General features: G+C 52.1%; 1 protein-coding gene across 5 annotated transcripts in view; it reads left to right on the top strand.

The window, feature by feature from the left end:
* Positions 1-15,000, top strand: part of ltbp3 (latent transforming growth factor beta binding protein 3) — a 99,943-nt gene that overhangs the window by 27,560 nt on the left and 57,383 nt on the right. For all 5 annotated transcript variants that reach the window (XM_055664764.1, XM_055664762.1, XM_055664763.1 and 2 more), the window contains exon 2: positions 14,965-15,000. This exon is cut by the window's right edge and continues 234 nt beyond it. In XM_055664764.1, the coding sequence (XP_055520739.1) occupies positions 14,965-15,000 (36 nt within the window). The remainder of the gene's footprint in view (positions 1-14,964) is intronic.

The following is a 15,000-nucleotide window of genomic DNA, read 5'->3' as shown; positions in this document are numbered from 1 at the left end:
TTTTGTGTCTTATCTTTGGTGTAAACCAGCGCCTGCAGCTCTTGCCGGGGCAGATTGGAAGATATTTGATGCATCATTCATTTTTTGTGGTGCTTTTAAGAGGCTTTAGAAACATAGAAACATAGAAACATAGAAATTAGGTGCAGGAGTAGAGGCCATTCGGCCCTTCGAGCCTGCACCGCCATTCAATATGATCATGGCTGATCATCCAACTCAGTATCCCGTCCCTGCCTTCTCTCCATACCCTCTGATCCCCTTCGCCACAAGGGCCACATCTAACTCCCTCTTAAATATAGCCAATGAACTGTGGCCTCAACTACCCTCTGTGGCAGAGAGGTCCAGAGATTCACCACTCTCTGTGTGAAAAAAGTTCTTCTCATCTCGGTTTTAAAGGATTTCCCCCTTATCCTTAAGCTGTGACCCCTTGTCCTGGACTTCCCCAACATCGGGAACAATCTTCCTGCATCTAGCCTGTCCAACCCCTTAAGAATTTTGTAAGTTTCTATAAGATCCCCTCTCAATCTTCTAAATTCTAGAGAGTATAAACCAAGTCTATCCAGTCTTTCTTCATAAGACAGTCCTGACATCCCAGGAATCAGTCTGGTGAACCGTCTCTGCACTCCCTCTATGGCAATAATGTCCTTCCTCAGATTTGGAGACCAAAACTGTACGCAATACTCCAGGTGTGGTCTCACCAAGACCCTGTACAACTGCAGTAGAACCTCTCTGCTCCTACACTCAAATTCGGAGAAAGTCTGAAAACAACCCTGCACATGCATCAGGCGAATCTCTCCCCCCTCTTTCCCTGTTCCTCCAGCCTCCCGAACAATCCTTCTTTGGCCCCTTGCCTGCTAACCCGATTCTGGCCCCCTGTCCCGCAGACTTCACCCTGCTCTCCAAAGACGTACAGGGTTTGTAGGTTAATTGGCTCGGCGTAAATTGAGTTTAGTTCAGAGATTCAGCAGTTCCGTGCCGACCAGCGATCCCCGCACACTAACACTATCCTACACCCACACACACACACACACACACACACCGGTCAATAGTAAGTTGCCCCAATAGCAAGAGGATTTGAGTATAGGAGCAGGGAGGTTCTACTGCAGTTGTACAGGGTCTTGGTGAGACCACACCTGGAGTATTGCGTACAGTTTTGGTCTCCGAATCTGAGGAAAGACATTCTTGCCATAGAGGATTTGAGTATAGGAGCAGGGAGGTTCTACTGCAGTTGTACAGGGTCTTGGTGAGACCACACCTGGAGTATTGCGTACAGTTTTGGTCTCCGAATCTGAGGAAAGACATTATTGCCATAGAGGGAGTGCAGAGACGGTTCACCAGACTGATTCCTGGGATGTCAGGACTGTCTTATGAAGAAAGACTGGATAGACTTGGTTTATACTCTCTAGAATTTCGAAGATTGAGGGGGGGGGATCTTATAGAAACTTACAAAATTCGTAAGGGTTTGGACAGGCTAGATGCAGGAAGATTGTTCCCGATGTTGGGGAAGTCCAGGACAAGGGGCCACACACACAGTTTAAGGATAAGGGGGAAATCCTTTAAAACTGAGATGAGAAGAACTTTTTTCACACAGAGAGTGGTGAATCTGTGGAACTCTCTGCCACAGAGGGTAGTTGAGGCCACACACAGTTCATTGGCTATATTTAAGAGGGAGTTAGATGTGGCCCTTGTGGCTAAGGGGATCAGGGGGGTATGGAGAGAAGGCAGGTACGGGATACTGAGTTGGATGATCAGCCATGATCACATTGAATGGTGGTGCAGGCTCGAAGGGCCGAATGGCCTCTACTCCTGCACCTAATTTCTATGTTTCTAGATTTCTCTTGTCCTGCATGCTTTGCGATTCGCTGGGCTGGGCGGGTTGGCTGCGAGTGTGGGCATGCTGGCATTGGCACCGTCCCAGCTGCGACGGACATTTCAACCTCAGCTATGCGAGTTATTTGTGGCTGCTGCCGTTCCTCTCGCCCAACTAAATCTCCCGTGTCTTTCCCGCCACCACAGTGGAGGATCTGTTCAAGATGCCCTTCTAAGCGGAGGGGAGGCCATTCAGCCCGTCGAGCCTAGGCTGCATTCCAGTGACATGTGAAGAAGGGTCCTCGACCCGAAACGTCACCCATTCCCTTCCCTCCAGAGATGCCGCCCGTCCCGCTGAGTTACTCCAGCTCTTTGTGTACGTGTTACAACGCTAGTTTAACCCCTCGGTGCCCAACGGTCCTGGAACTTGAAGCAGCGTTCCTCTTGCGAATGAAATGTAAATAAACCAAAGGAATAGTTACGTAGAAACGTAGACAATAGGTGCAGGAGTAGAGGCCATTCAGCCCTTCCAGCCTGCACCGCCATTCAATATGATCATGGCTGATCATCCAACTCAGTATCCCGTACCTGCCTTCTCTCCATACCCCCTGATCCCTTTAGCCACAAGGGCCACATCTAACTCCCTCTTAAATATAGCCAATGAACTGTGTGGCCTCAACTACCCTTCTGTGGCAGAGAGTTCCACAGATTCACCACTCTCTGTGTGTGTGAAAAAAAATGTTTTCTCATCTCGGTCCTAAAAGATTTCCCTCTTATCCTTAAACTGTGTGTGGCCCCTTGTCCTGGACTTCCCCAACATCGGGAACAATCTTCCTGCATCTAGCCTGTCCAACCCCTTAAGAATTTTGTAAGTTTCTATAAGATCCCCCCTCGATCTTCGAAATTCTAGCGAGTACAAGCCGAGTCTATCCAGTCTTTCTTCATATGAGATTCTTATAGAAACATATACAATTATAAAAGGACTGGACAAGTTTTAGATGCAGGAAAAATGTTCCCAATGTTGGGCGAGTCCAGAACCAGGGGCCACACACACACACACAGTCTTAGAATAAAGGGGAGGTCATTTAAGACTGAGGTGAGAAAAATACGCTTTCAGTTGCGAATTTGTGGAATTCCCTGCCACAGAGGGCAGTGGAGGCCAAGTCACTGGATGGATTTAAGAGAGAGTTAGATAGAGCTCTAGGGGCTAGTGGAGTCGAGGGAGAGTGGTGAATCTCTGGAACTCTCTGCCAGTTGAGGCCAGTTCATTGGCTATATTTAAGAGGGAGTTAGATGTGGCCCTTGTGGCTAAAGGGATCAGGGGGTATGGAGAGAAGGCAGGTACGGGATACTGAGTTGGATGATCAGCCATGATCATATTGAATGGCGAATGGTGCTGGCTCGAAGGGCCGAATGGCCTCTACTCCTGCACCTATTGTCTATTGTCAGCCGCTGTCAGAATTGCTGCAGGATCGCAGCTCGTTAAATCGAGGGCAGCCGCTGTCAGAATTGCTGCAGGATCGCAGCTCATTAAATCGAGGGCAGGCCTGCTGGTGACGGGAGGGGGGGGTTAGGTGTTGCCCGCGGGCAACAGGAAACAGCCACTAATTGGATGTGGAACTGGCTCTGATGTTGATTAACTCCCCGAGTCCCCCCCCCCCCCCTCAGTCTGCGATTTAATGAACTGCCCGTGTTCACTGAGGAGAATTAGTCTGGAAAACTAGCGAGCGCATCGCGGCCTGGCTTTGGCAACAAGCGGGGAAAGGCCGCAGGAAGTTGTGCCCACTGCCCAGTCCATCACCAGCTCCGAACTTCCCTCCGTCGAAGGCATCGATCGCAGTCTCTGTGGCATTCTCTGCCTCAAAGGGGGAAATCTTTTAGGACCATATAACCATATAACCATATAACAATTACAGCACGGAAACAGGCCATCTCGGCCCTACAAGTCCGTGCCGAACACATAATCTCCCCTAGTCCCATCTACCTGTACTCAGACCATAACATAGAAACATAGAAAATAGGTGCAGGAGTAGGCCATTCGGCCCTTCGAGCCTGCACCATTCGCCATTCAATCAAGTCAAGTCAAGTCAAGTTTATTTGTCACATACACATACGAGATGTGCAGTGAAATGAAAGTGGCAAATGTGCAAAAGACAAACAACAAAACAACCTTCCCCTTAAGGGAAGGACTTAAGGACTGAAATGAGAAAAAAAACATTCACACAGAGAGTGGTGAATCTGTGGAATTCTCTGCCGCAGAAGGTAGTTGAGGCCACACAGTTCATTGGGTATATTTAAGAGGGAGTTAGATGTGGCTAAAGGGATCAGGGGGTATGGAGAGAAGGCAGGGACCCAAGCCTTTCACTATTTGAGTATAGGAGCAGGGAGGTTCTACTGCAGTTGTACAGGGTCTTGGTGAGACCACACCTGGAGTATTGCGTACAGTTTTGGTCTCCAAATCTGAGGAAGGACATTCTTGCCATAGAGGGAGTACAGAGAAGGTTCTACTGCTGTTGTACAGGGTCTTGGTGAGACCACACCTGGAGTATTGCGTACAGTTTTGGTCTCCAAATCTGAGGAAAGACATTCTTGCCACAGAGGGAGTACAGAGGGAAGGTTCACCAGACTGATTCCTGGGATGTCAGGACTGTCTTATGAAGAAAGACTGGATAGACTTGGCTTATACTCGCTAGAATTTAGAAGATTGAGGGGGATCTTATAGAAACTTACAAAATTCTTAAGGGGTGGACAGGCTAGATGCAGGAAGATTGTTCCCGATGTTGGGGAAGTCCAGGACAAGGGGTCACAGCTTAAGGATAAGGGGGAAATCCTTTAAAACCGAGATGAGGAGAACTTTTTTCACACAGAGAGTGGTGAATCTCTGGAACTCTCTGCCACAGAGGGTAGTTGAGGCCACAGTTCATTGGCTATATTTAAGTGGGAGTTAGATGTGGCCCTTGTGGCCAAGGGGTTCAGAGGGTATGGAGAGAAGGCAGGTACGGGATACTGTGTTGGGTGATCAGCCATGATCATATTGAATGGCGGTGCAGGCTCGAAGGGCCGAATGGCCTACCTGCATATTGTCTATGAGTCTATCTGTGTTCCTCCTGCCACAGTGATCATAGAAATTGGCAGGTGCATTCGGCCCTTCGAGCGCAAGGATCATGCTGATCATCCAACTCAGTATCCCGTACCTGGCCTCTACCCTCTGATCCCCTGGCCACCCATTCTAACTCCCTCTTTAAATATAGCTAATCTGTGGCCTCAACTCCCTGCGGCAGAGAGTTCCAGAGAACATAGAAACCTGTGTGAAAAAGGTTCTCCTGGTCATCTTTTTTAAAGGATTTCCCCCTTATCCTAAGCTGTGACCCCTTGTCCTGGACAATCTAGCTGTCCCCCCCTTAAGAATTTTGGTAGTTTCTATACCCCTCTCAATCTCCTAAATTCTAGAGTGTATAAACCAAGTCTATCCAGTCTTTCTTCATAAGACAGTCCTGACATCCCGGGAATCAGTCTGGTGAACCTTCTCTGCACTCCCTCTATGGCAATAATGTCCTTCCTCAGATTTGGAGACCAAAACTGTACGCAATACTCCAGGTGTGGTCTCACCAAGACACTGTACAACTGCAGTAGAACCTCCCTGCTCCTAGACTCAAATCCTCTTGCTATGAAAGCTAACATAGCATTTAACCAGGGAGGTGGAATACACAACAGCCACTCTGGTGGAGTCGGGGTTAAGTCCGAAAAGTGGGTGGAATATCACTGACAGAACAGTCAGCGCAGATTTATGGCCTTGGGGGGGGGAGGGGGTTGAGGTGAGGACCATTCCGCCACATCTGGAAAACATTCAGCACCGACAGGTCCCGGCCACTTCAGCGTGAATTTTTTTTTTAGATCCACCTCTGGGGCACGTGGCTGCAATGTGGCCTCCGACCCCTGTGTACTTGGCGAGGCCGGGCGCACAGAATGAGCTATTGTCCGCTCCAGCCTGGTGCTGGGCCCACAGCAGGCGGGCAGCTGGTGATCGTTCCGGCAGCTGCTGAAAAAACGCACACACACACACACAGCTCGCATTGTGATCAATCTGCTGGAAAGGCCAAGGGGGGGGGGAGGGGGTGGGGGTGGGCAGAGGGGGAAAGAATGTGATGCGGCAGATGCCAGCGGAAGAGCTGAGAGGGTCGGGCAGCATCTGCGGAAACCCCGGGAAGTTACGCTCCATAGACAGGAGAAAAGGCTGGAGAAACTCAGCGGGTGAGGCAGCATCTGTATCGAAGGAAATAGGCGACGTTTCGGGTCGAGACCCTTCTTCAGACTGATGTGCGGGGGTCGCTGGTCGGCACGGACTCGGTGGGCCGAAGGGCCTGTTTCTGAGCACCCGTGGTCAGGATCGAACCTGCTGCTAGTGAGGCAGCATCGGACCATCTCTCCCTCCCAACCCCATTCTCCCCATAACCCCTGACACCCACACTAATCAAGAATCTATCTATCTCCGCCTTAAATATATCCACTGACTTGTGGCCTCCGCAGCCGTCTGTGTGGCAAAGAATTCCACAGATTCACCACCCTCTGGCTAAAGAAATTCCTCCTCATCCCCTTCCTAAAGGAGCGCCCTTTAATTCTCATGCTGTGTCCTCTAGTCCTAGACTCTCCCACTAGTGGAAACATCCTCTCCACATCCACTCTATCCAAGCCTTTCACTATTTGAGTACAGGAGCAGGGAGGTTCTACTGCAGTTGTACAGGGTCTTGGTGAGACCACACCTGGAGTATTGCGTACAGCTTTGGTCTCCAAATCTGAGGAAGGACATTCTTGCCATAGAGGGAGTACAGAGAAGGTTCACCAGACTGATTCCTGGGATGTCAGGACTTTCATGTGAAGAAAGACTGGATAGACTTGGCTTGTACTCGCTAGAATTTAGAAGATTGAGGGGGGATCTTATAGAAACTTACAAAATTCTTAAGGGGTTGGAAAGGCTAGATGCAGGAAGATTGTTCCCAATGTTGGGGAAGTCCAGAACAAGGGGTCACACACACAGTTTAAGGATAAGGGGGAAGTCTTTTAGGACCGAGATGAGAAAAAAAAAATTCACACAGAGAGTGGTGAATCTGTGGAATTCTCTGCCACAGAAGGTAGTTGAGGCCACACACAGTTTATTGGCTATATTTAAGAGGGAGTTAGATGTGGCTAAAGGGATCAGGGGGTATGGAGAGAAGGCAGGTACGGGATACTGAGTTGGATGATCAGCCATGATCATATTGAATGGCGAATGGTGCAGGCTCGAAGGGCCGAATGGCCTCTACTCCTGCATCTATTGTCTATGTTTCTATGTTTACTCAGAGAGTGGTAGCGGTGTGGAATGAGCTTCCAGTGGAAGTGGTGGAGGCAGGTTCGTTGGTATCATTTAAAAATAAATTGGATAGGCATATGGATGAGAAGGGAATGGAGGGTTATGGTATGAGTGCAGGCAGGTGGGACTAAGGGGGAAAAGTTGTTCGGCACGGACTTGTAGGGCCGAGATGGCCTGTTTCCGTGCTGTAATTGTTATATGGTTATATGGTTTCTATGTCCTTTAATTCTGAGGCTGTGCCCTCTGGTTCTAGACTCTCCCACTAGTGGAAACATCCTCTATCCAGGCCTTTCAGTATTCGCTACATAGAAACATAGAAACATAGAAATTAGGTGCAGGAGTAGGCCATTCGGCCCTTCGAGCCTGCACCGCCATTCAATATGATCATGGCTGATCATCCAACTCAGTATCCCGTACCTGCCTTCTCTCCATACCCCCTGATCCCCTTAGCCACAAGGGCCACATCTAACTCCCTCTTAAATATAGCCAATGAACTGGCCTCAACTACCCTCTGTGGCAGAGAGTACCAGAGATTCACCACTCTCTGCGTGAAAAAAGTTCTTCTCATCTCGGTTTTAAAGGATTTCCCCCTTATCCTAAGCTGTGACCCCTTGTCCTGGACTTCCCCAACATCGGGGAACAATCTTCCTGCATCTAGCCTGTCCAACCCCTTAAGAATTTTGTAAGTTTCTATAAGATCCCCTCTCAATCTCCTAAATTCTAGAGAGTATAAACCAAGTCTATCCAGTCTTTCTTCATAAGACAGTCCTGACATCCCAGGAATCAGTCTGGTGAACCGTCTCTGCACTCCCTCTATGGCAAGAATGTCCTTCCTCAGATTTGGAGACCAAAACTGTACGCAATACTCCAGGTGTGGTCTCACCAAGACCCTGTACAACTGCAGTAGAACCTCCCTGCTCCTATACTCAAATCCTTTTGCAATGAAAGCTAACATACCATTCGCTTTCTTTACTGCCTGCTGCACCTGCATGCCTACCTTCAATGACTGGTGTACCATGACACCCAGGTCTTGCTGCATCTCCCCCTTTCCCAATCGGCCACCATTTAGATAATAATGGCTATGTTTCAATGAGGTCCCCCCATCATTTTTCTAAACTCCAGCGAGTAGAGGCCCAGCCGACAAACGCCTACCTATTCATTCCAGCGATCGTTCTTGCAAAAATATTGGGTGGGATTCAAATCCTCGTTCTCCTGCTGGGAACAGAGCTGTGATCTCTGCTATTTCCTGCATCCTCTATCAGTTAGTAGCCAAATAAAACACTCTCTAGGCAAGAGACCTGGAAAGGTATTAACTGTTTGCCCGACTGTTCCACCACCGAATTGTAAACGCAAAATGTTGGAGTAACTCAGCGGGGACGGGCATTGTCGCTGGAGAGAAGGAATGGCCGACGGTTCGGCTCGAGAATCTGACCCAGTCTGAGTCAGACTGAGAGGGAGATACAGAGATGTGGAAGCGCAAGGTGTGAAAACAAAACAAAGGGGCGGAGGAGATCTTGAGTTGGATGATCAGCCGTGATCATATTGAATGGCGAATGGTGCAGACTCGAAGGGCCGAATGGCCTCTACTCCTGCACCTATTGTCTATGTTTCTATGTTTCTATCTTGGAATAACCATATAACAATTACAGCACGGAAACAGGCCATCTCGGCCCTACAAGTCCATGCCGAACAATTTTTTTCCCCTTAGTCCCACCTGCCTGCACTCATACCATAACCCTCCATTCCCTTCTCATCCATATGCCTATCCAATTTATTTTTAAAATGATACCAACCAAACCTTGCCTCCACCACTTCCACTGGAAGCTCGCACTTCCACACCGCTACCACTCTCTGAGTAAAGAAGTTCCCCCTCATGTTACCCCTAAACTTCTGTCCCTTAATTCTGAAGTCATGTCCTCTTGTTTGAATCTTCTCTATTCTCAAAGGGAAAAGCTTGTCCACATCAACTCTGTCTATCCCTCTCATCATTTTAAAGACCTCTATCAGGTCCCCCCTTAACCTTCTGCGCTCCAGAGAATAAAGACCTAACTTATTCAACCTATCTCTGTAACTTAGTTGTTGAAACCCAGGCAACATTCTAGTAAATCTCCTCTGTACTCTCTCTATTTTGTTGACATCCTTCCTATAATTGGGCGACCAAAATTGTACACCAATATGTAGATTAGAAGGACACAGAGTAGTGGGGTAACTCAGCGGGACGGGCGGTGTCGCTGGAGGGAAGGAATGGGCGAGGTTTCGGGTCGAGAATGGTCTTCAGACTGGGATTGAGTCACATAGATAAGGACGTGCGAGGTGTGAAAACAGGACAGCGCTTGACCAAGCGCAGGCTGGGCGATCGTTTCGCTGTACGGTCTGCCTCGGCCTTCACGACCTCAAACACTTTCACCTCCCCCCTCCCCGATTTCCCACCCTGACCTTTCAAGCCTGGGGCCTCCTCCACTGTCAGGGTGAGGCCCAGCGCATATTGGGAGGAACAGCTCACACACCCCAGCGGTACGAACCTTGACCTCTCTGACTTCAAGGAGCCCGTGCTTTCCCTCTCCCTCTCTCCCTCTGAAAAACCTTTTCACCCAGAGAGTTGTGTGAATTTGTGGAATTCCCTGCCGCAGAGGGCAGTGGAGGCTGAGGGAGTCACTGGATGGGTTTAAGAGAGAGTTAGACAGAGCTCTAGGGGCTAGTGGAGTCAAGGGATATGGGGAGAAGGCAGGCACGGGTTATTGATTGGGGACGATCAGCCATGATCACAATGAATGTCCTTTCTTAAGGATAAAGGGGAAATCCTTTAAACCGAGATGAGAAGAACTTTTTCACACACAGAAGTGGTGATCTCTGGAACTCTCTGCCACAGAGGGTAGTTGAGGCCAGTTCATTTGGCTATATTTAAGAGGGAGTTAGATGTGGCCCTTGTGGCTAAGGGGATCAGGGGGTATGGAGAGAAGGCAGGTACGGGAATACTGAGTTGGATGATCAGCCATGATCATATTGAATGGCGGTGCTGGCTCGAAGGGCCAAATGGCTCTACTCCTGCACCTAATTTCTATGTTTTCTATGTTTTTCTATGAATGCGGTGCTGGCCTTCTGCACCTGTTTTCTAAATGTTTCTATGGGCCCCTCACCTCTCCCTCCCTTCCCTCCCCTCACCCTCCGGCCCTCCCCTCCCCTCTCGCCCTCCCTCCCCTCCACTTCCCCCTCACCTCTCCTTCAACCTCTCCCCTCCTCCCCTCCCCCTCCACCCTGCCCCCTCTCTCTCCCCTCTCCCCCCTCCCCTCTCCTCCCCTCCCTCTCCCCTCCCTCCCCTTCCCTCACATCCACTCTCCTCCCCTCACCTCTCCCTCCCTCACCTCTCCCTCCCCTCCCCTCCCCTCCCCTCCCCTCCCCTCACCTCCTCCCCTCGCCTCCCCTCCCCTCACCTCACCTCCTCCTCCCTCCCCTCACCTCTCCCTCCCCTCACCTCCCCTCCCTCTCCCCTCCTCCCTCCCCTCCCCTCCCCTCCCCTCCCTCTCCCCTCCCATCCCCGCTCCTCCCCTCCCCCTCCCTCCCCTCCCCTCCCCTCCCCTCCCCTCCCCCTCCCTTCCCTCCCTTCCCCTCCCCCCCTCCCTCCCTCTCTGACCTTACCTCTTCCCCTCCCTCTTTTTCGTCCTCCTTCCCAAACCTCTTTCCCCTCACCCCTCCCTCCACCACTCATCTTTCTCCCCTCCCCTCCCCTGTTATTTTCTACGGCCTCCCCTCCCCTCCCTCTGTTTCCTCCCTACACCCCTCCATCCCTCCCCTTCCCCTCCCCTCCCCTGCTCCCCTTCACCCTCCCCCTCACTTCCTCCCGCCCCTCATCCTGTCCCCTCCCCGCCTCCCCCTCCCCTCCCGCTCAGCCCTCACCTCACCTCACCCTCCCCTCCTCCTCCTATCTCCCCGCATTCTCACCTCGCCTCCCCTCCCCCGTCCCCTCCCCCCCCTCCCCTCCCCTCCTCTCCCCTTCCCCTCCTCCCTCCCCTCTCCTCCCCTCCCCTCTCCTCCCCACCCCTATCCTCTTCTCCCCCCTCCTCCCTCTCCTCTCCTCTCCCCCCTCTCCCCTCCCCCCCTCCCCTCTCCCTCCCTCCTCCCCTCCCTCCAGCTCCCCTCACTTCAGTTCCTCCCCCCCTCCCCCTCATTCCCCTCCCCTCTCCCCTCCCCTCCCTCTCCCCTTCTCCTCCCCTTCCTCACCTCCCCTCCTCTCCTCCCTCCCTCCCCCTCCCCATCCCCTCCCCTCCCCTCCCCTCCCCTCCCCTCCACTCCCCTCACCCCCTCCCACATCACCTTCCCCTCCCCATCACCTCCCCTCCCCTCCCCTCCCTCCTCCCCTCGTCTCCTCCCCTCATTAGTCCTCCCCACCTCCCCCTCCCCTCCCCCCCCTCCCTCCCCCACCCTAACAAGGGCACAACCCAGACTAATCTCCTCCTCTCCTCCCCCTGGTCCCCTCCCCCCCTCCCCTCTCCCCCTCCGGGGTGGACCCCTCCCTCCCCTCCACCCTCCTTCACCCTCCCCTCCCTCCCCCCTCCCCCCCCCCTCCTACCGCCCTCCTTTCTCCCCTCCCCCTCCCAGATCTCACCTCCCTCATCCCCTCCCCCCCTCTCCCCCCTTGTGGGGCTCACCCTCCCTCCCCCCCCGTCCCCTCCCTTCCCTCCCTCTCCATAACTTTCCCGTCCCTCTCCCCCCTCCTCCCCCCCCCCCACTTCACCTCCCCCTGATCCTCTCCCCCCCCCTTCTCCCTTACTCCCCCTCGCCGCTGCTCTGACCTCCCTATCTCCCCTCGCCCCCCCCGCCCCTCCCTTCCCCTCGTCCCTCCCTCCCCTCCCCTTCCCCCTTCTTTTCCCCCCCACCTCCTCCCCCCTCCCCTGACTGACCTCCCCTCACCTCCTCCTCCTCCTCCCCTCCCCCCTCAGGTACCCTCCCCCCCTCCCCTCCCCTCACCTCCCCAGGTCCCCTCCCCTCCCCACTCCCTCCCCTCCCCTCACCTCCCCTCCCCCCTCCCTGCTCCCCTCCCGGCCCTCCCCCTCCCCCCTCCCTCCTCAACAGATTCACCCTCCCCTGTAAATCCCCTCTCTCTCTCTTCCCTCCCTCCCCCCCTCCTCCCCTCCCCTCACCTCCCCCTCTCTCCCCTCTCCCGCCTCCCTCTCCCCCCCCCCTCTCCTCCCCTACCGCATCTCCGTCCTTCTCCCCCCCCCTCTCCTCTCCCCCCTCCCCTCAAACCAAAGATTCAGCTGCAAGTCCTTCTCCCTAAGGATAGATTGGGTTAACACCAGGGCACCTCCTACGTTCTGGCCTTGTTCAGTTCAGGAGAGCTTGCCTTTGGATCGGGATCAGAGCAGCACTTGGAACGGGAACACAGACTGAGTGAGGCAGAATGGAAAGTGATTTGGTTCAATGGAATCTTTACTTGGATTGCAATTGTGCCTGTGAGCAGCTCTCGTGACAAGGCTGCCTCAAATATTTTGGACGCAGAGTGGGGTGTTTGGTTTAGGTCTAGAGGAGCGGCTCGTAAACACAGGCCCTTCGGCCCTCCGAGTCCGTGCCGGCCAGCGATCCCCGCACACTAACTGTAAATGTGAGGTTATCCATTTTGGTGGCAAAAACGGGAAAGCAGACTATTATCTAAATGGTGGCCGATTGGGAAAGAGGGAGATGCAGCGAGACCTGGGTGTCATGGTACACCAGTCATTGAAGGTAGGCATGCAGGTGCAGCAGGCAGTAAAGAAAGCGAATGATATGTTGGCTTTCATAGCAAGAGGATTTGAGTATAGGAGCAGGGAGGTTCTACTGCAGTTGTACAAGGTCTTGGTGAGACCACACCTGGAGTATTGCGTACAGTTTTGGTCTCCAAATCTGAGGAAAGACATTCTTGCCTTAGAGGATTTGAGTCTAGGAGCAGGGAGGTTCTACTGCAGTTGTACAGGGTCTTGGTGAGACCACACCTGGAGTATTGCGTGCAGTTTTGGTCTCCAAATCTCAGGAAAGACATTCTTGCCATAGAGGGAGTGCAAGAGAAGGTTCACCAGACTGATTCCTGGGATGTCAGGACTGTCTTATGAAGAAAGACTGGATAGACTTGGTTTATACTCTCTAGAATTAGGGGATTGAGAGGGGATCTTATAGAAACTTACAAAATTCTTAAGGGGTTGGACAGGCTAGATGCAGGAAGATTGTTCCCGATGTTGGGGAAGTTCCGGACAAGGGGTCACAGCTTAAGGATAAAGGGGAAATCCTTTAAAACCGAGATGAGAAGAACTTTTCACACAGAGAGTGGTGAATCTCTGGAACTCTCTGCCGCAGAGGGTAGTTGAGGCCACACAGTTCATTGGCTATATTTAAGAGGGAGTTAGATGTGGTCCTTGTGGCTAAAGGGATCAGGGGGTATGGAGAGAAGGCAGGGATGGGATACTGAGTTGGATGATCAGCCATGATCATATTGAATGGCGGTGCAGGCTCGAAGGGCCGAATGGCCTCTACTCCTGCACCTAATTTCTATGTTTCTATGTAAGGCAGAAACTCTACCGCTGTGCCACCGCGACCGACTATTTTGTTGCGCGCTAACCAGTCAGCGGAAAGACAATACACAATTACAATCGAGCCGTCCATAGTGTACAGATACATGATAAAGGGAATAGCGTTTAATGCAAGGTAAAGCCAGCCTTGGATAGTCAATAGACAACAGGTGCAGGAGTAGAGGCCATTCAGCCCTTCGAGCCAGCACCGCCATTCAATGTGATCGTGGGGCTGATCATCCCCAATCAGTGCCCCGTTCCTGCCTTCTCCCCTGACTCCGCTATCTTCAAGAGCTCTCTTTTGAAAGTATCCAGAGAACCGGCCTCCACCGCCCTCTGAGGCAGAGAATTCCCCAGACTCACAACTCTCTGTGAGAAAAAGTGTTTCTCCTCGTCTCCGTTCTAAATGGCCGACCCCTTATTCTTAAACTCTGTGTGTGTGTGTGTGTGGCCCCTGGTTCTGGACTCCCCCAACATCGGGGAACATGTTTCCTGCCTCTAGCGTGTCCAAACCCTTAACAATCTTATATGTTTCAATCAGATTCCCTCTCATCCTTCTAAAGTCCACAGAGTGTACAAGCCCACAGCCGCTCCATTCTCTCAGCATATGACAGTCCCGCCATCCCGGGAATTAACCTGGTGAACCTACGCTGGGCTCCCTCAATAGCAAGAATGTCCGTCCTCAAATTAGGGGGGCAAACCTGCACGCAATACTCCAGGTGTGGTCTCACTAGGGCCCTGTACAACTGCAGAAGGGCCTCTTTGCTCCTATACTCAACTCCTCTTGTTATGAAGGCCAACAGGCCAAAACTGCACACAATACTCCAGGTGTGGTCTCACTAGGGCCCTGTACAACTGCAGAAGGGCCTCTTTGCTCCTATACTCAACTCCTCTTGTTATGAAGGCCAACAGGCCAAAACTGTACACAATACTCCTGGTGTGGTCTCACTAGGGCCCTGTACAACTGCAGAAGGACCTCTTTGCTCCTATATTCGATTCCTCTTGTTACAAAGGCCGACATGCCATTCGCTTTCTTCACAGAGTTTTGGGCCGAAACCCTTCAACAGACTGAGAGTGCAGAGTTTGTTACCTAGACTGGAGCATTGAGGTTTAGATTAGTTTACCAAAGTCACTGTGAGGTGGGTGATTAATCAGAAGGCCGTAAGTGATAGGAGAAGAATTAGGCCATTCGGCCCATCTTTGCACCTGTACTCGACTCCTCTTGTTACAAAGGCCAGCGTCTTATCCGTGTCGTCTCGTTGTTCCGTTTTGCAGTTGTGTGCCCGCTGCCGTGTCAGAACGGCGGGCAGT

This window comes from Leucoraja erinacea, chromosome 44, assembly GCF_028641065.1.
Source record: "Leucoraja erinacea ecotype New England chromosome 44, Leri_hhj_1, whole genome shotgun sequence".
NCBI classification, from domain to species: Eukaryota; Metazoa; Chordata; class Chondrichthyes; order Rajiformes; family Rajidae; genus Leucoraja; species Leucoraja erinaceus.
The sequence above is the reverse complement of the archived record's forward strand: the minus strand, read 5'-3'. Positions and strand labels throughout refer to the sequence as shown.